A 19775-nucleotide genomic window follows, 5' to 3' on the forward strand; every position below is an offset into this window, starting at 1 on the left:
CCTCCCCGGTGCTGCGTAAGAAAAAGATGCTGGTGAACGGGACACGTACAGATGTGCCAGCCAGGGGCGGCTCAGACTGCCGCAGGTCACCTCTACATCTCTTCTTTCTGAGATGAGGCAGGAAGAATGTCTAATAACATCTTCTCGAATCTCAATAGACATTGTAAACCCCACTCCGCTTGTCTTTGTAGCTGCACAGCTCCTCCGCTCTGTGTAAGGCCAGCTCTAATTTGTATCCACCAAACCCAAAATTGCAGCGTGTGGTTGTCAAAACCAGCACTCAAATCCACACTCGCAAAAGACAAAAAGCACACAGAACATCCTACAGAAATTCTGCCAGAAAAAGCAATTGGTTTCGCTTTCCATGCTAATGCAGGAAGGACAGAAAATAGAATTTTTCTATTTAGCGAGACATTCTGATATTTTAAAATCTCATTTGTTCCAAACCTAGATGCAGAGTTGCAATTCTGCATAGCTAACAAGGAGGGAACAAAATCAAATCCAAAGGATTTGTCTGTACTGAATGGACACAGTGCAACAAAGCTTTTGTTTCAAAATAAGTCTAGTGTTAGCAATATGGTCAACCACAAACTAATGGAAAATGTTAAATGAATCATTAAGGAAGAGCTCTTATCAGTTTCCTGGATGGAAACTTGATACTTTGCCACAAACCATGCCTTGTTTGTTTTTTTAATGAAAATAAACATGTAATGGCTATGAGCTGTAGTTGGTAACCTGCGCTGAATCTTATCAGTTAAGGTTTTGCTCTCTATCAGAATCTTAAATTCTAGTCCCAGAAATGTATCAGTCTCTAATTTATCAGTAAAACAAATACACTCCCAAAGTGGCTGAACTGCACAAGGAAACTTACTAAAAAATAATCTTAACAGTCACTTCAAATGGCCGCTGTCTTTCAGGGAGCTGAAAGTCATTTCTTACAAAAGAACAGGGGCCAAGCACCCTACACAACGTGCAAAGATACTAAAATAAACCGGAGCATTTTAAAAGCACGTGCTCCATCCCCAGATATCCCTGCTCCTTGGCACGAGGTGCCTCAGGAGGGGATGGCACCAGCCACCTGGACTTGCTCTCCTTGCACACAGGCTGGACAGAGGAACGCAGCATCAGTCAGTCACTGGTTATTTCATTAATTTGAGAAGTCATCAAATTGGAGTTAACTAATTTGTCTTTGTCTGTCTTGGTGTTTCAGACATCCGCTGTCTTATGGATTAGAAGAGTGAGCAGAAGCGAAGAAGAGGAGATGCAACCGCATGGGGGAAGCACGTCATCTCCAGCCACTCATGGACAGGTGGTGATCTCCGTGCTCACCTCCATCTTTGTGACCGTGAAAGTGGCACTTGGCAGAAAAGGAAACTCATTTCCTGCAGCTGCGGGACAAGGTGCTGTCAATGCAGCCACCACTGCAGACGTCCATCATTTTAGAGGTACCATCCAATACTTTTTTCCTTACCTTTCTTCCTTCGACTCTGCTCCACGCTAGGGTCTAATTGCTGAATGATCCTCCACCACGTACCACGTTCTCAAATGACTTTGTGCCCCTAGTGTCTCTCACAGGAGAGTTCAAAGACAGTGGACTTTTGGAGAGTGTGCTGAACAGAAGCAGCTGAAGGCCCAAATGCCACTTTGAAGCCCTTCCCAGTGCTTGGATTCTGGTCTGGGAATCTGACAGATTTATGTCCTTGTTTGATTTTTCTCTGGTATTTCCTAAACTTCACCAGCTTGGAAGTAACATTCAAACAGTACTTCTTTCTATGCTTAGTTATTAGCACTTGACAACCCAATCAAGGACTGAGGTATAGCACATAAATTAAGAACATGATTTCACATAAACATATTATGAACATATTTTCAATTTTCCAAATAATAACATCAAGAAGATCTTTTGACCTGGGGAATAGGTTTGGTTCAGGAAAAGCCCAATGAGCTTTTACTGCTTTACTACCAAATAAGAAAGAGTTCAGTGAGACCACTCAAAGTACTCCAGCTAAAGAGCTTTGGTTGGTGCAAGAAAGTTGTTCTCCACCAGCCTTTATATACCACATATTTGCTATCTGAATCTCTTTAGGAACAACAGACTTTGCAAGCAATTCAACCCTTTACAGTAAACCGTCATCTTGGTTCTTGCAGAAGACCTAGAAACTCTACATTTAAAATTATTAATGGTTGTAGTCCTACAGAATTGGAAAGACCTATGCGGTATGGAATTTCTGAGACATCACTCTGGGAATCTCTTCATGTGTGTAAAACCTTACTCGCTCTCCTCGGTCTCCTTTGGAGCCTTTTGGCCCGGGTTGTCCTGGAGAGCCCGGTAAGCCCTAGAAGAGATGCAGAACAAGAAGGAATTAATTTCCACTGTGCCTCCTTTGTGTAGGTGAAGTGAATACAATTCCCAATGATCCTTAGCTCCTGAAAACCTCGTACACCCATTAAGCAACTGGGATGGATTCTCTTCTACCTTCAAGGAACAACAATGGAAACTCTGTTTGCAAACATCCCGAGCCCTATAGTTTCTGTGTATTTGGGTCTTTTGGGGTCTTTTAAGACACTGCAGACTACTGCTCTAACATTTTTAAGGGACCAGTATGAGAGGATAGTTCTTGTTCTCAGTTACCAAGAATAAATTAATACACAGATAGTATGGTTAGCTTAAAAATCCCCACTGCTTTCCCCCTCTTCATAATTGCCTCAGTGGGTGGCATGAGTAAGCATACATACCTGAAAATTAATTGGATTGTGCAGTGGAAATTATTTTGAAGCTATTCACTCACCCTAATAAACAATTTTCAAATTAAGCCCAATCTCTACTAACAATTTTGCTCCCTGGGTTGAATAAATCTATAAACCAGTCACCAACGGATAAGAAGGACGTAGTCTTCAGATTTCTACTAATTGAACAGCTTTGCAGAAATCAATCCAAATTCCTAACTTATCCACCCAGTGAAGCCACAGCTATAATATAAACCAGAGACAGTGAGAGAACAATATTGTTTGTTTATATGTGCCATGTCAGCTCCCCACGACCACGTGCAAGACGCTTTTTTCCACCTCAAGCGACTTGCACATCGCCTTGGAGGCTGCAGCACATGAGGCCACTGCTCCAACCTGCCCAGAAACCCCCACCTCTCAGCACCCAGAGACTTGGGCTTTCTAGGCACAGCTGTGAGGAGCCTCAACATCTAGTTAAGTGGCCCAACAAGACTGGATAGAAGTTTTCGAAGGGTCTAGAGGAGGAAAACTCTCGCAGTTCCCGCTGGGAGGCAGTGATGCTCGCCATTAACATGCTGCTCCCTGCCTGCAGCCCCCCCAGCTCAGCGCCAAGGTGCACAATGATCTGGCCTCCAGTTCAGCCACATCTCCCCTGTGCCCACAAAAGATTCAGAAACTCAGGCCTGGTTTAGGAGGTGACTGGGGCTGTCAGATGAGGTGGGGAACAAACTAGACTTGGCCCTAAGTCCAACAGGCAGCATGAACAAAGCTTAAGTGTCCATAAGCATCCTTTGCTCTTGACAGCTCTCAACAATGACATTCAAGAACACTGAATTCCACAAATCTGTTGTAAACAATAAAAGATTTATAACGTGTGCTGCATGTGAAAAAGCCAGACTCTACTACAGAACCTACTTATGAATTGTGAATTACCTTATATTTAATCATGTTAAACTGCATCTGCCATTTTGCTGCCAGATTTCCCACTGTGTTCATATCTATCTGGTATTCCTCATCGTTCTCCAGAGCATTCACTAATTGAAATTATTCTGCTACACTGGCAAACTTTCACTAACCAGCTGTCCATTGCTTCTTCAAAGTGATTAATAAACACATAGCAAAAATCTCCTTTCTCTAATGCCCAGCAATTCCAAACCTCCTATCGGGTTCTAAGTTACATCCCTCTGCTAAACTACTTAACCTTTCTCTCTCTTGCTCTTCAGTCGCTTTTATCTCTTTAGTCATGTCAGATTCCTTTGAAATATCTGATGTTACTGGTTTACCTCCACATTAAGTAATATTCATCCCAAAACTGGAGTCCCTTTGTATCAGCCAACCACAATTTTGAGTAGTTTGGCAGTAGTTCATTATTCATCATTACTTCGCTTCTTTCCATTTAACCAGCTTTTTCCATCTATGTGAGTACTTTACCTTTCTTCTACCATAAATTCATCTAAGTGAGTTTATCACACTCCATTATCTCCCCTGTCCACAATTTTTGCATTGATACATAATCAAAATGATGGGAATTTGTGATATTTTTCTTGAATAGAAAGTGCTATTTCTGAACAAGGAGGCTTAACAAACTCACTTTGGTGAATTGGGGAATTCCCATTGATGCATTTTTGATCTTTTTATGTGCTCCTCAGGAAACACAGTATTTTTCTATCACCGTGTTAGTAAAGCTCATGTCAGATCCTTTGCATCAACGCAGGCCAAAAGTGAAATGTTTCGACACAGCAACAGCAAGATGTGTTGTTATGATCAAGGAAAATCCAGAAAGCACAACCATTCCAACCTCTTAATGCAACTCAGAATGAAAATAAGCTATTAAAATCATGGAATTTCATGGAGAACAAAACATCAGATCCAAGACTTATAAAGTACTCTCCCTCCTAGTGCAAAGAGAAGACGTTTCGCACCCAAGGCCTTGCCCTGCCCCAAAGCGCCTTACTTGTGATCCAGGGGCTCCGATGGGTCCTGGTGGCCCTCTGGGTCCTGATGCACCTGGTGGCCCTGGTGGGAATCATCATTTGAGACAATTTTAAGGAGATTCAGAAGGAAAGACCCTAAATTCCAAACATCTGTACTTCCTTTCATTGTTCTGCTTAATCTCTCAATAGGTAAGAGCTGTTCATCGATCACAGGACTGCAGTATAAATGCTTCATCACATACTGGATTACCTGATACCCACATCCTGATATAATATATCCCTATGCCCTAGGAAAGATGCTAGGGCTCTGGGAGGAAAAAAAGGTGAAAATAAGCAGGAAGGATGTCAGTAACATGCTGCATTTGCTTAAAATGACTGCTTTGAAAAAGCTCCAGCTAGATCCAGGAAACAGCTACATCAGAGTGAGATTAGTTGCTGTTTCTGAAACAGAGTCTTGCGATTGGCAAGGGAAGCCCACAGGCCTACGGTCTGCCTTGTGTTGTCAGAAAGCTGACGATGGACATGAAGGAGATGTAGCCAGTGTGAGACTGTGGAAAGCAAAGTCTCGTGTTCTTTGCTCGCTCCAGTAGCAATAAATCATTTTTAAGTCTGTACCACAGAAGCGCCTGCTTCCAGGACAAGTCAAACACTGTCTAAACAGGTCAACTTCTTCTACACAGTCACTTAACAGATTCGTTCCTTTTGGAAAAACAATTCTATCATAACAGTAGCTGTTAAACTATACCTGCAAATGTGAGACAGAATATTTGCTTAGTCTGAACTTAGCAATACTCCTCTCTGCTTTAGTTGTCGCAACCCTTGAGATGAAACAATGTGGGCCTTATACACAAAGTGCAGCTGAATCAGCCTCAATCATTAACACACCACACAAATACTTAAGTCAAAGAATAAAGGGATTGAAGGATAAATGAAAGGCCCTCATAATGAAAGGAAAGCCTTTTCTGCAACTAATGGGAGTTCACTTCTAAATATGCATCATACAGGGAAGTGCTGATGTTTGCAGGAATACTATCATTTAAACCACCCATCAGCACAGAGAAAAAGAAGAATTACCACTGAATTTTCATCCCAGATTCTGATTTCAGGCATACTGGTGAAAATCTGGAATAGCTCAAAGCAGCTCCGAAGTCTGTAGACACATCACAGAGCAGGTGGCCAGATCCTGCTCAGTGGAGCTCCACAGTGACAGCACTCTCCCAAACGACTTCACTGGACAACCCATTCTTAAAGACAGTTTTTAATTACACCCTTCTCAAGATATGTCCTGCCAAAGGTAAAACGATCTGCCACTGTCAACAGGTAAGAAACCTGGTTACGTCTTGCCACCCTTCCCACTCCTGGACCCACCTTCCCATGAGGACCCCCTGCTTTTCCTGCAGGCCTCCCACAGACTCCAGCCTCCATCAGGAGTTTCTTTTGCTCTTCTTCCCCATCGTTACAGGTTTGCAGCTCTACTGAGTTTATTACCTGGTGGCCCAACGGGTCCTGGGGCTCCCCGAGGTCCTGGCAGCCCAGCCATGATGGTGTCTATGACGGTGGAGGCCAGCTGGGGTTCCCCATCTGTGTGACAGAGCAGAGCAGTCAGTGTCCCTGCAGCAACGGCTTCCCAGTGCCAGGACTTCTCTCCAAAACCCTTCAGTGCCTTTTGCTGGCCAAGGGCACACAGTGCTTCAGGATGCAAAATTTCAGATCTTGGAGCGATCTCCCTTTGCTCTGTAAGGACACAGGCTGCATCCCCCAGACCTGCAGAGCTGCTCATCCCTCCTCTGACAACCTCAGAAAAGTCAGCCTTTCTGTCAAAAAAATTGCATTCCTGCACACCTATATACTCCTCTCTTCGAATGTCCAAGCAGTTAAGAGTAGCTCTGTACTGTACAGCAATAACTGACCCAAAATTCGCCATCCCCAAGACACTTTTGCCATTTAGGATTATATTAGGTGTTCTGGTCAGCTTGGGCAGGTCCATTAAGTTCTGGGAAACGGATGGAAATGGGAGCAGAGCAGGGAGGGAAAAGGCATCAGGAGGAACTGGAGGAATTCTGTGCTTTTGCACATCTTTCTCAGTCCTCTTTTGTTAGGAATAAATATCAGCAGCTTGTAGGCGCCCCCCTCTTCCCTCGAACCAAGAGGCTTACCGCTTTAGCTGGTGACTGACTGGAAAAAACAGAACTAGATATATAAAAGCAAACATTATTATTTTCTGCAATTCCTAAACCATATTCAACAACCCCATTCCCTATGGACCTGTACTGTAGCATACTGGTAGCCTGGGGTGGTACCTGTGTGGCAGCATCTTTCATCTGAGCATCCCACAACACTGTCTGACAGGTGTGGAAACCTAGGGGACAAAGTTCCACAACTGACCAAGACACCAAGGTCAAAAAGCAAGGAAGGGAACCCCCATGCCCAGATATTGCTAAGATTTGCAATCTGCTGACCAACAGCAGGACCAACAGCGTATTTCCTGTTGAATTTGAACTGGATAAAGATGTTGTCTCCTGGTCACTGTGATGGTAAACCCTCTATTTTCCATAGCTGGAGGCCACCATGCAGGAATAATGTCCATCTCCTCCTGCCCATGACCTCAAACTTACTCATGTTTCCTAACTCACCACAGTAAAATTCAGGAGAACCCTTTGTAGGTGTAAGAGACAGCAAATGTCTCACTGCTATATTGATGCAAATATCAAGGGACACCAGGAAGGTCAGAAGGATGTTTGCTTACTCTGCAGAGTCCAGCCCAACGGACATAAAGTGAAATCTCCAGAAATGTCAACAGACACATTATGAAACCTTCTCAACTTCTGGACTGTTGGCAGTGATAAAGACGACTTTCAAGGTAGTTATTTGAAAGCAGTTCCTAGGGAAAACTGTGAAACCTCTTCAACTGCCAAGGATGACAGTTCATCTCTGCAATGCCCTCCTGGCAGCAGAACAGCACAGGATCTAACACAGATCCTCAGAGAACCGAATTTCGTGCCTAAAACCTGAATGCAAACAGGTTTTTTTTTTGGGTATTGTTTCTAACTCCATCCATCTTCCCTTCTTTACAGCCCTGAAACAAAACTGAGACTGTTTTCGTGTTCAGAAGGAAAGGTACCCAAGTGAAGTGTGTAATCCAATTAATGTGAGTTTTATTTGACCACGTCAAAATCCATTACAGCTTGGGAGCAAGATGAAATTGGGAAATGAGCATCAAACAGCAGTGAAGGCATTAACAATTGCAGAGTCTTTTGTTTTTAAAGAACAAGCGGTCAACAAAATCAAATGCACTTCCACTGAGAGGGGGAGATGATGTGCTGCAAACAACCAGGATTTAATTACTGCTGGAGGTAAGCCAGGGATAAAGATCTGGGTTACAAAACATTCCAGCTAAATGTTGCATTATTATGATGACAGAGCTACTCCCACAAATACACCTATCCTGACATTTGATTCAAAGTTATTGATGAAAGGTGGTTCCATAATTGTGGCACAGAAGAGAGCTCTGCTCAGCAGCCCTTTGCTCAGCAGCTCGGGTTTGACCCCGCAGCCCCGAGTGTGGACGTGCACATCTGGAGTGGCTCCTCAGCTGCCTGGCCAGGAATTCTCTCTATATTCCCATAAAGCAGCAAAAAGAACTGGGATCTCCTTTTAAACCCCCTTCTCTTTAGCAGCAGGGGGACATTCAGGGCTCACTGCAGCTGGAGGGTGTTAGAGCAGCCACAAAATAGCAACAAATGGTAGCAGGAATCTCCCCTTCTCAGCCACCTCCTGCACTGATCCAGGCTTTGCTGGGCTCAAGGGCTGGATTTTGTTTCAGTGCTTCTGGATATACCAAAGAAAGCAGACAACAATTTGCTTTGGGAGTTTGCCAACTCCCGGCCAAGCCAAGAAGAAGAATTCAACCAGTCTGACCTGGGCAGATACGAGCACTTACATTCTCTGGAAGAGAACACAAAGATCCTGCAAAGGGGAAACCCGAAACAGGACAGAAATGCCCTGAACGAGGCAGTGAAACTGGCCAAGCCAGAGTGGCACAGGCACCAACAGCTTTGAACGCAATCAGTACAGTTTTCTAAATTAAATGCTGTTCCCTTCCTCTGCTGTGTTGTCCCCTCCCCAGGAAGCCTACGCGTGGCAGCAGGCACAGGGAGTCACTTCACAAATCTCTGCTCTCCTCTCTTTTTCACCAGCGATGTGCTGGGCAGGCAGGCAAGCCCGCTGTGCCTCGGTTTCCCCTCGCTCTCCCTGCAAGATTGGTTAATGTTGTCTCGTGTCCTTTGCAAATTGAAATCTTTGAGATGTAAGAAAACACAGCCCTCAACAGAGTGAAAATTGCGGGTTTTTTTTTCCCTTTTCCCTAAGAATTGTCTTAGCAGGAGAAAGAGGACCGAGCGGACTCCAGGCCACGTACCTGATGCGCTCATTCGGAAGCGGCAGGGAAAGCAAGTGATGCTGGGAGCTGCAGCCTCAGCAGTGGGGTATGGCAGTTTAGCTTCTGGCCTCCACCTAATGTTTCTAAGGGATAAATTCCCCCATTATAGGCTTGATTTGTAGAGACAGGATGGAAATGAAGTAATCCTGTCTTAATTTCTTTCTGCTACCTGATCTGGTTGGGGACAACTGGGACCAATTTCTTCACCACGGCACAGTGAAACTGTGAGAAAATATTTGTCTCCCCATTTTTGGCTTCTGCCTGCTGATAAACATTGCCAACAGGAACTTGCTGCGATTAATGAAGGCACAGGCATTAACCATGTTCAGGCGGAACCAAACACTGTACTATAATAACCCGATACAGCTTTCTCACATCTCTGTGGGTGCATGTGTCCACTACCAGGAATATGCTTCCCTCTGCTGTCAGCAGCTGGAATCTTGTGTTTATAGTTTTCAGATGTGCTCCATTCAAAATAAAATAAAAAAATAAATTAAAATAAAATCTACCCAGAATTTACAAGGCTACATTTTATTGGTTGTAGAGGATCAGCTTTCCACCAACCTGTGGGAGGAAAACTCAGCCAACACATAAGCAAAATGGCAAGTTTTGTAAGCAAATGGTCTTGATATTACTGTAATTTTATCACGACTGCAGAGATAAGTTACACTTGCAGTGAGACTTGTATTAAAGAAAAAATAAACAAGAAAAATTGTCATAAAGTTTTGGGCTACTCCTTCTGCAAACCAAGAAATCCACCAGAGATACGGAAGAGAAGTACAGGGATGTGACAGTCACCATTTACCCACGGTCCTCAAGTCCCTGTGGGACCCTGTTGCTGCCCAGTATTGGCCCAGTTAATACAGACATTGATCCACTCATGTGCCCATTTCCCATCTGGGGACAACACAGAGTTCACCCTTCTCACACATCAGCTGGAAAGTCCATGTTATCAGTGCCTTTATACACTTTTTAATTTAGCCACTCTCTGCAAGAAAGAGTTTAATTTAAAGGGTGGTTGGAGGGAGGGGGTGGCAGCAGCACCCAAACCATCCTTAAGGATCTGTTAGAATAAAAGGCTGAATGCAGAATGGCACCATGTGGCGTGATCCTGTAAGGCACCGAGGTGACTGCAATGCAAAACTTTCTTGTTATAAGGCTCGGGAATGCAGCAGCTCAAGCTACATTTTGTGAAAATCTTAGTATCGAACCACAATTAATTCCATCCTACCCATACGCTCTAAGTAACTGAATATGAAATCAAGCTGTTAAAATTCCTCCCAAATTAAAAATACATCTGTTCACTTTTGGGAAAAGGAGTCTGGAGAGCAGAGTGGGCGGAAGGGAAAGGAGAGCTCTAGAAACCCGTCAGACACAGGGAGACGTACTAATCGCTGGCTGTAACTAATACAGCGGAGCTCTGGAGCTGGACGTGAGCAGAAGAGCTGGGAAAGAGGCACCGCTGAAGTCTGGGCAGTGGAGACAAGAGACCTGGGGCTCCAGGAGTTCACAAGGCAAGTGTCGGTACAGCTGAGCTCTGCTTTATCACTAATAGATGCCAGCTACACAAGACTGGGCCAGAAGAATCATGCTCAGATCTGAGAGCACTCAGATAAAAGTGCATTATGTGCCTTTCCTAGAAAGCCTTTTCTTGCCACGCACAGCACAAATCACATAAATATATATTTTAAATCACCATAGGCTCAAAGAAATCCTGACCTTCCACTTACAGGGAAGGGATAAATCAGAGTCTTGGTCTGGGCTTTGGAGTCTGTAATTCTGTGTTTTACGTGGATGTGGGATAATGTCAAGGCACCAGAAATGCAGGTGGAAGACACGTCTGTGGGAGCAGGAAAAAAGACGCATTTAACAGATGTCCATGTTCTGTTATATAATTTCAGAGTTGCAAACCTTTAGAACTCATTTCCGAGTAACCCTGAGCTCTGTTACACCGCAACAGCGGCACCAAGAGGTCTCACATCAGCGCAGTTTCATTGCACCAGCACCGAATCAGCCAGAGCGTTTCATTTCTCTACCCGCTTGTCTCTCATGTGCTGCTACCTGAGCTCTGTTGTCTCACCAGAGACCCTCTTCACAGCAGCTACTCGTGACACAAGCTTAAAGGACACCAAGCTGCCTCCTCAAAGCTTTGAGGAACTCAGAAAACCAGGCACAGGGAACAACCATAAATCACCCAAACCCTCTTCTCACTGGCGGTTCTAGAAAAACAGTGACTTATTTTCTCATTTTGGTTGAACCTCTAGGTTCTAAGTCTCACGTGTTTAATCTTAAGCAGGGACTTCCAAGAGAAATACACAATGAAGCAGATCATCTCCATGATCCCCGGGAAGGCAGAGCCTGGCAGGGAGGTGCGGGAAAAGCTGAGCTGCTCCAAGCCTGCCCGCTCTGCTGATGTACCAGAAAAAAACAAACTAAACAGGAACAGAGGAGGAAACTTACTTTCTTTCTCAGCTGTGGGCTGGAGTGAGTAGAGAACCCCTTGTTGGAAGGTGAGGGGGAGGCTTGGGGTGGCTGGTGGCCCTGGAGGACCTGGGGGACCTGGGATCCCGGTTTCTCCTGGAAGTCCTCTCGGTCCTTGGGGTCCCAACAGCCCTGTGTGGAGGCAGGAGAGGATTTGTTAGTGCATTTGAAGATGTCCTAATGGATACTATGGCAGTAAGAAGACACAGGACTTCTGTCCTGAACTGTAATTGTGGGAATTAGGGAGGGGGGGAAATAAGAACAACATCCCAGTTTTCCATTATTTGCCTTTAGCACCTTCCTTGGCAAAGCAGGCAGCCTTACTTGGCTTGAAGGTGTTGCAAAGCTTAATTCCTCAAAGAGTAAAATCTCCCCTCTCCCTAAGGCTGAACAAGAAACTAAAGGCAGCAAGGCATGAGAATCAAGCTGTTCTCCTCCACGTACACCTGTACACTGCAGAAAAAACAGCGGAAACATGGTCAGTCCCAGGGCAGATCCATTCTGCTTCCTGCGGGGCTGGAAGGCTCCCGTTGCAAACCGAGAAACCAAAAGGCAGACACATCCTTGGCCAGACTTTAGCCATTGACAGGCTGCCAGAAATTGCCAAAAAGCATTGAGGGCTGCTCTCACATTTAAGGCACGCTCCAAGTTTGAAATCTTTCCTGAGCTCAGTTTTACAAGGCACAGCCTTTTAGACACATACAAAGCACAGAGCCTCAGGTCTGGCACCTATTGTGTAGTATCGCCTTCATCAAAAGATTTAGGAACGTTTTGGAGATGAAGGAAGTCTCCTAGCTCAGGAATGGAGTGTACTCTGAAAGAATGGCTCGTAACCTTTTTTCTTAACATACAAAAGCATCATTAGTTTGACATCCTGGCATCTGACAGCTTGACACAAAGGGTGGAGAAAAAAAGGGAGATAAAACAGGCACACAGTGAGAGGGTTAAACAGGGAACACTCTTATCCGAAGGCTGACAGATCAGAGACTGGTTTTTACAGCTCCTGAGCAGGACGGGGAAACACGATCCTGCTCTGCAGCTTTCTGGACGGGCTCTGCAGCTCCACGGGAAACCCCAGGGACGGTCGCTGCTCGTGCAGCTGGCTGCCCGCTCCCAGAGCTGCTGCTCGTTTCAGTGCCCAGGGCACTCGCAGGAAGGGATTCGATACCAACCGAAGATGCTCAGCATCTGTTTGTCCGGGGCCTTTATCATCTGTTGTCACAGATAACTTGTAGAAAGTAAAATACTTCTTGCCGTGGTAGTGCTGCCCTCCAGGACTTACCTGGTGGCCCTGCCGGGCCCCTCTCACCAGGTTGTCCTTTCTCTCCTTTTGGCCCTGGTGGACCTGGAAGACCAGTTGGTCCAACCGGGCCTGGAGGACCCACCTGTCCCGGCAGCCCTGAAAACATTCAAAAAGGGAATTAGTTGGAGGTCAGAACACCGCTGAGGTCAGAGAGACTGAGAGATGCAGGGGGGGGCAGAAATGCACAGATGAGGTAGAACTGGTGGCAAGAGCCATCCAGTATATAGGTCAGAAGAACCAGGCTGGACCTTGCTTCTCCTCTTCTTCCTCCAGTGTTTAAAGAAATAAGCATGTCCCCATGCACAAACGTCAGCAGGACATGCACCTGCAGCTGGGGTGTGCTGGTCAAAGCCAAACTGAGCCCACACTGTCCCAGCCCAAGGCCTGAATCGCTCTGTCAGGGTCCAGCTGGTCCATTCCTTTGCTACCTTATCCAGACACACCTGTAGCTCCATGGTAGTCCCACTGCATCAAAACACACAAACTGTATCTACAAATCAAACCCCTTCTCCCACTTGCTCTGGCTGATCCATACAAACCACCCAGAGATTCTGCATCAAAGATGCTTCCCTGTTTTCATTCATCTAACAAGTGTACCATGTTGTGCACAAGCATTTTTTCACCCCAAACTGAAATTAGTGCACCCACACTTCTGAAGTAACTAGGTGTTACTAATTTATATCCGTGAACAGGGTGCTGAGCAAACCCATCTGGAAATACCAGCAATACAACAGCTACAGCCCAATGGGATGTTCTTTGGCAAGACCACTCAGACCCCCTGTGAGGCTCCGAAAGGTGCAGGTAGTGTTGGTCATCTGACAGTGACACTAAATAAAATCATAATGTTGTTTCCTTTAGACTGTCAAAATATCAACAACACCTGGCAATTCTACAGTGTTTTTCAGAAAAGCACTGTGCACCTTTGGCTCACTACAGTAGCTGCTTTGGAAAGATACACTTAAATACTGCACAAACATCAGCAAAGCTTTTAATACCTTTGAGAGGTGGGTGAGTTTGTCTGCACGGATTAAGTGGTTAATGGTTACAATAAAGACATTAGCTGTCAGAGCCAGGAGAATAAGAGGTTCCTGGTTTCTGGGCTACCAAAGGGCTTTGAGTATTTGAAAGTGGTGGCAGGTGCAAAGTACAAAGCCAGAGGAAGATTTGTCCGAGTCCAAAGTGCACCCAGATTTCGAGTTTTAGCCTGTATATTGCGTATGACCCTAAACCAGCAGAGTGCAAGTTAAGTTTCGATGAACTTTTAAGCAGTGTCCTTCCCCTTCCTGGTATCAGAAAAGGTACTGGACCCCCCGAGAGTGGTGCCGGGAGAACCTGCTGCATGTAGAGGATGGAGAGGAATGGATGGGAACAGAAGGGAGAGAAGGGAAAAGGGAAATAAACTGGCCAACTAGCACCTTCACAGCCGGTACCTAAAGGAACAAGGCTATGTCATAAAAAACACAGCTCACAGGATTTTCAGCTTCTGTGTTTGGATCTGGTTCCCAGCCTGGGCATGGGACAACCCACCTGGGGCATAAAGCCATGTCCTCCCCATAGACATTAATCCAAACTCTGCATTTCTCAGAATAAAGGAATAATCCCCCAATATTAGACACCCTTGAAAGACTCCATCTCTTCCTTTTTTGCCATTCTGGAGAGACGTTCATATTACTTTTTCTTTCAAAAATGAAATCTATCCATCTCTAACCCATGATGGAACTGGGCAGAAATGAGATTTTTTTCAAAGGCTTTGTGTAGGTGTGTGTACCTGTACTTTTGTTTTATTCAGTCATCTATAAAGGTCTGATTTAATTTGAGTATTGAACAAGGAATTAAGGTAAGGTTTTAATTTGGATCAATTTGCTTACCCACAGGACACGAACTGCAGACTTTTCTGTGAACAGAGGGGCTCCGTTAATAGATCTGGGCTAAAATCTCACCTGACAGTGGACGCTGTGCTTGGCAAGCTCAGGCAGGTGATCAGGAGCTCATTTAAGAGAGCAAGAGTATTTGTTCACAGCACTGCAAACAGCTTTTCCCCCCCCACGAAAAACCCCCTAACACCCATTAAACTTTATTGCAGCAAATTCTTTCCAGCACAGAGGGAAGAACAGCAGAAACACTGTTTTGCAAGTGCAACACACCGCGCTGCTGAGTGTGGGTCAAAACGTTTCCTCGCTGGTGTAAATCAGCCTCAATCCTTCAGTTCAACCTCTATAACTCAATCCTGAGAAGTTCTGCAGACCAAGAGCAATCACTTGCTGCCAGCGTCCTCAATCACGCTGCTCCGCGGAGCTCTACAGGAACTGGCACTTCCTTCCCCGAAGGGGGAAAGCGCTAAAGGACAAACCAGGAGGAGCAGCACTGAGTAATGTGTCAGGGAAATGCTCACACTGGTGACAAATGGTGTTACCAGCAGGAAAGAGACAAGCGCAAAAGGGAGAAGAAAGAGGGGAGGATTCAGGGAAAAGAAGGGAGGGAAATTAATAGGCCAAATCTTCAGCCGGCATAAATCAGCTCTGCCACAGCGGCATTGCTTTCGGAGAGCTGAAGCCCATGGCGAGTGTTTGTACTTCAAAAATATGAAACAAAAGGCCACAGGGAAGAGAAAAAAAAGCAGAACGTGAGTATTCGACTGCTGGAGACCAAATCAGATGTGCAGAGACCTGGATTTTCTTTCTGGCCTTGCCATCAACCTGCAACACACCATCTGTGCCCTTTCCTTCCCGCAGATTTTCTCTTACTCTGTGTACGGAGCTCAGCAACACGATGCCCTGACGATCGGCAGCAGCTCCTGGAGCCCCTGCCAGGCAATACCAATACCATAGTAATGGTGTTTTCTCCCCATCACTCAGCACATGCCCTGCTTGCCCCAGCCACGTGTCCTCCAGCAAACTGCCCCCTCATCGGGCAGCGCTTTCCAGCCCCGTGTGCTGGGGGAACTGAATGCTCGAAGATGGTAAAGCTGGTATTTCACCTCTCTAACCAGAGCAGCTTGTCATCAGATAAACCCAAAAGCCGAAACCCAGCCTCTCCATATCTGTGAGGCTCTGAATCGGTGAGCACTCCTGGCCTCAGGACCTTCCTGCTTTTTGGGACATATCACATGAAGGACTGAACATAGAAACATTCTGTGCTTTGGAAGAGGAAAGAGCAGAAACCGTTGACTTACCCTGTGGTATTAGCTGCTCCTCTGCACCTCGGTGTCCTTTAGGTTCTAGGTAAGAAGGTCAAGGTTAAAAGAAAATACAAAGCAAAACAAAACCACAGATATGAAAAATTAGGTCTCTTGCTGCCAACTGGCTCAGCCAGAGAATATATATTTTCTTAATACTCAGTAAAATGTATCCTGTTGATTAACAAGCTGATCAGAAAGGCCAGCGGTACAGCTGTCTCAACAGCCCTGATTGCTTTTAAATAATTGTCTCTTCTCAGCCCTGTCACTCACAGGAGAAATAACTACCCTAATAAACAGTAGCAAATTTTCCTGGGCCTCAGCCTGGAGAGGCATCAGTCAACCCAGAGCTGTAAGGTCACCCAGAAACACTCCCCCGACCCAAAGCATCTGGTCCATACCAACCATCTCTGTGTTACGCACCAATGTTCTGCCCTTAGTCCAGCTGGCTGAGAAACTTGGTGGCATGCAAGCTGGGATTTGGGTTTGCTTTAGCTGAAATACTAGAAGCAGGGCAAAGTAGGCAGTATTTCACAAAAAAAACTCAGGGAAGGACAAAGGCTTAGCTTTCCACAACCCCAAATCACACGGGACACTCAGGTTTGACTTCACCTACTCTAATATCACACTTGCTGAAAGATCTCCTGAGGTCCACAATCTCCGTAAGTGAACCTGAGGCCAGCTCTGAGCAACAAGTCCCAGGACAGTGTTGAAATCGTGTAAAATGGGCAGCCCTCACCATCCTAAACCAGTTCTGGGAAATGCCCTACAGTTCACCCAAATCCACAGTGCACTGTTTTGGCTGGCTTTGAACTGCAGATACAAAGCGGTGTGGGGAGGGAAGGAAGCCACATGTGGACACAGATCTGTGAAACATCCCCACAGCTCCTTAGCAAAGCAAGATTTCGAAGCCTGCAGAGCTTGGGCAGAGGCTTCATCAGGCAATCACCTGTCAATATGCAACTTAACTGATTCATTCTAATTGCTGAAAGACACTGTCCCGACTCAAAACAGTCCAGTGCGTTCCCAGTTCCCAGTGATGCTACAGTTGTTACTGCACACTAGGTTAAATAAATCAGGGCTAGAAAAATAAAGGATAATGGTGAACAAGGACTACGCCTGGTAGCACACAATGCAGCTCACAGCCTGGCTGACAAGACACTCACGTACAGCTCAGACAGCATCATCACCTACTTTTTGGAGGTGACCACAAGCTACTGGGTGGATTTGTGGCTGGGGTGGAGGGTGCTGATATCGGACCATGGAGTCAGCCTGGTGCAAGCGCTACAGGAGATGTGTAGCGTTTGCAATGCTGCCAGAAGCCTGGGTGAGCAGCATTCGCTGCTCCTTGCTGAGCGAGAGGAGGTTATTGTGTGTATGGAGCCTCCGAGAGGAAAAGACTTTGAGTGGAAAGGACAGAGGTGTCAGTACTTTTGCTGGATTGACTTTAGCACAACGAAGTGCAGGTGCAGAGATATTGCGACAGCAAAAAAAATGACATGGAGAAGGCAGAATGAGCATATAATGGACACTGGGGGAAATGGCTTTAATTCAGTTCCTGGCAGCCACCGCTGTGGTTCTGAAAATACTTTGCAGAACATATTGTTAGTGAACCTCCCTCCATGTTGTGGCATGCTGTCAAATTATAAACACAAACGACATCTGGTCTATGTTGGTTGCTCCAAGTCTGCTGCAGTCGTGCAGGGCTGCCATAAGAAACTGCTCGCACTGGAAAAAGGAAGAAAAAAGAGCAAAAAAAAAGGAGAAAAAAGCAAAGTAGGCACTATGGAGGACAGAGAACTAAAGAAGTGCTGTGGGAGCATGCAAAGCAACTGCCAGGCAGGGCTTTGGAAGCAGCGAGTGGGGATCTTGAAATGAGAAGGTCAAGGAAATTCAATGCGTGGGGATCTGTCTAGCCAAGTGGGCTCGGAGGGAGATTTTCTTATAAGTGTATTTTTTTTTCATGCCACAAGAGGGATCATAAAACAGCCCATTGTGTTTATGGCAAATTTAAAAAATATAATGCAGACTATGCAGACTGCAACTGATGTTGCTATTCATGGGAAAGTTTTTTTGTCCTAATAAAACCATTACCGTACAGCCCAGCCTCTACCCCCCCATGCCGCTCCCAGACAGGGAAACACTCTGTCCCCTCTGAGCCCCATGTGTCTCTGGAGTTTCCTCAGGAATGTTTCAATCTATCCAGGCCTGAAAATCCAGTTTTTGGACTTAAAACATGTACACTGAAACACACAGGCAGGCATAGTGGTGGCCCTCCTTGTTTTAGAGCTAAATAATGCTGATTTTAACCCTACAAGAGAGGCTGAATGCTCTCAGATGCCTCTCTGCAGGGTGGTGTTCCTGCCGAGCACAATCCCACCTTGCAGCAAGCATTTGCAAACACCAAAGCTCCGGTGTCTGGGCTGAGGATGCAAAGCAAAGAGCAGACACAGGGCAAGGCTGCTCATCGGGCAGCACCGCACGCCTGAGCGCGGCCAGTCCCACCATGGATCAAACACACAGCAGCAAATGTGCCCACAAAAAAAGAGGATAATATTTAAAAAGCCCATCTGAAAAATCTTAATGCCAAGGGAAGGAACTGCCAGCATTTCCCTCCAGCCTCTCTCCCCTGCAGCTTCTAATACTCCGTCACGCTGACATGGCCTCATTTTAGCTACCCGGGAATGCTGCACGTTGGGTGGGCGCTTTGGTGACAGGGAGGTTGTGCTTACCAACAGATCCCACTGTTTTTCTCAGGACAGTCCCAGGATTTAGCAGGGGAAAGGCATCTGGTAGCAAATCGTCGTACCACGTGGCTGTCGTCCCAGTGATCGGCAGGTTGTTTTCCAGCGGTGGGCTTCGCTCCGCGGCCTCCAGCAGCAGGATCTGGACAGGGGAAGCAAACAAGGTCAGTGGGATGTTTTCTTACGTGGTCTCAATCCTGAAGTGGTCTTGAAACTCCTCTCCTTGCCAGCAGGAGCTGTGAATAACTCTGCATTACAAAGTGCATGGTTTTGGTGTTAAAGCTCTGTTGGTTTTCTGGACAGCAGCAGCAATTAGTGGAGGAAGCTGCTGGGTTAAGTTGCAAGCAGGTCCTGCACAAGCGTCCCCCAGAGAGGGCTTGTCTGCCTGCAGGGACTCGGCCTCATGTAGGGTTGTCTCCCTGGCGAGAAACATGAAACCGGGGAGCAGAGCTGGTGTTTGGGGACACAGCATTTCACTGCTGGGTTACGTGCTGAAAGCCAGAGTCATCAGCTCGGGAATTACTGAGAGCTGGTACCAGGCGAAGGGCTGTAGGATGCCCAGGGTAGCAAAGCGAGGTACCTCAGGACAAGTACTGGTTGGAAGCCAAAGCACAGATGCTGACTAAGTGAAAGAAGGTGGAGAATCTGAAGCTTTTAAAGATGTGAAGTGCTTTCATTTTGGAGTGAATAAAAAAAAGGTAGGCAATTTCCTCAAGGAGTTCTATTTAGAAGTAATAGGATATTATTAAAATGCACAATTGTTTCTATACCTTGTAAACACGCTACCTTCAAATAAATCCCCAACCCCATGTGCGTCCCTGAGCCGTTTGGGCCATTTACAACCTAAGCTCCTTGGAAAATGACCCCTTTTCCCTGTTTTGATTTAGACGGCTGTTCATCAAGCGGCGCTGTCCTGGCCACTGGTGGCCAGTATGAAACTGGAAGTTGGTCTTTAACATGGCCGCAATAAACC

General features: G+C 45.9%; 1 protein-coding gene and 1 long non-coding RNA gene across 34 annotated transcripts in view; one reads left to right on the forward strand and one right to left on the reverse strand.

Moving 5' to 3' along the window:
* LOC135575911 (uncharacterized) overlaps window positions 1-9821 on the forward strand; it is an 86395-nt gene extending 76574 nt beyond the window's left edge. For 5 of the 7 annotated variants that reach the window (XR_010467358.1, XR_010467357.1, XR_010467359.1 and 2 more), the window contains one exon: window positions 1211-9821. This is a non-coding gene — a long non-coding RNA (uncharacterized LOC135575911). The remainder of the gene's footprint in view (window positions 1-1210) is intronic. The other 2 variants (XR_010467360.1, XR_010467361.1) reach the window with 2 other exon arrangements.
* Window positions 1-19775, reverse strand: part of COL26A1 (collagen type XXVI alpha 1 chain) — a 162966-nt gene that overhangs the window by 10532 nt on the left and 132659 nt on the right. For all 27 annotated transcript variants that reach the window (XM_065037137.1, XM_065037138.1, XM_065037120.1 and 24 more), the window contains 7 exons: window positions 18791-18944; window positions 16056-16100; window positions 12863-12979; window positions 11560-11712; window positions 6150-6242; window positions 4682-4743; window positions 2274-2336 (listed from right to left, as the gene is read on the reverse strand). In XM_065037137.1, the coding sequence (XP_064893209.1) occupies window positions 2274-2336; window positions 4682-4743; window positions 6150-6242; window positions 11560-11712; window positions 12863-12979; window positions 16056-16100; window positions 18791-18944 (687 nt within the window). The remainder of the gene's footprint in view (window positions 1-2273; window positions 2337-4681; window positions 4744-6149; window positions 6243-11559; window positions 11713-12862; window positions 12980-16055; window positions 16101-18790; window positions 18945-19775) is intronic.

The sequence above is a fragment of the Columba livia genome, chromosome 20, assembly GCF_036013475.1.
Source record: "Columba livia isolate bColLiv1 breed racing homer chromosome 20, bColLiv1.pat.W.v2, whole genome shotgun sequence".
NCBI lineage: Eukaryota > Metazoa > Chordata > Aves > Columbiformes > Columbidae > Columba > Columba livia.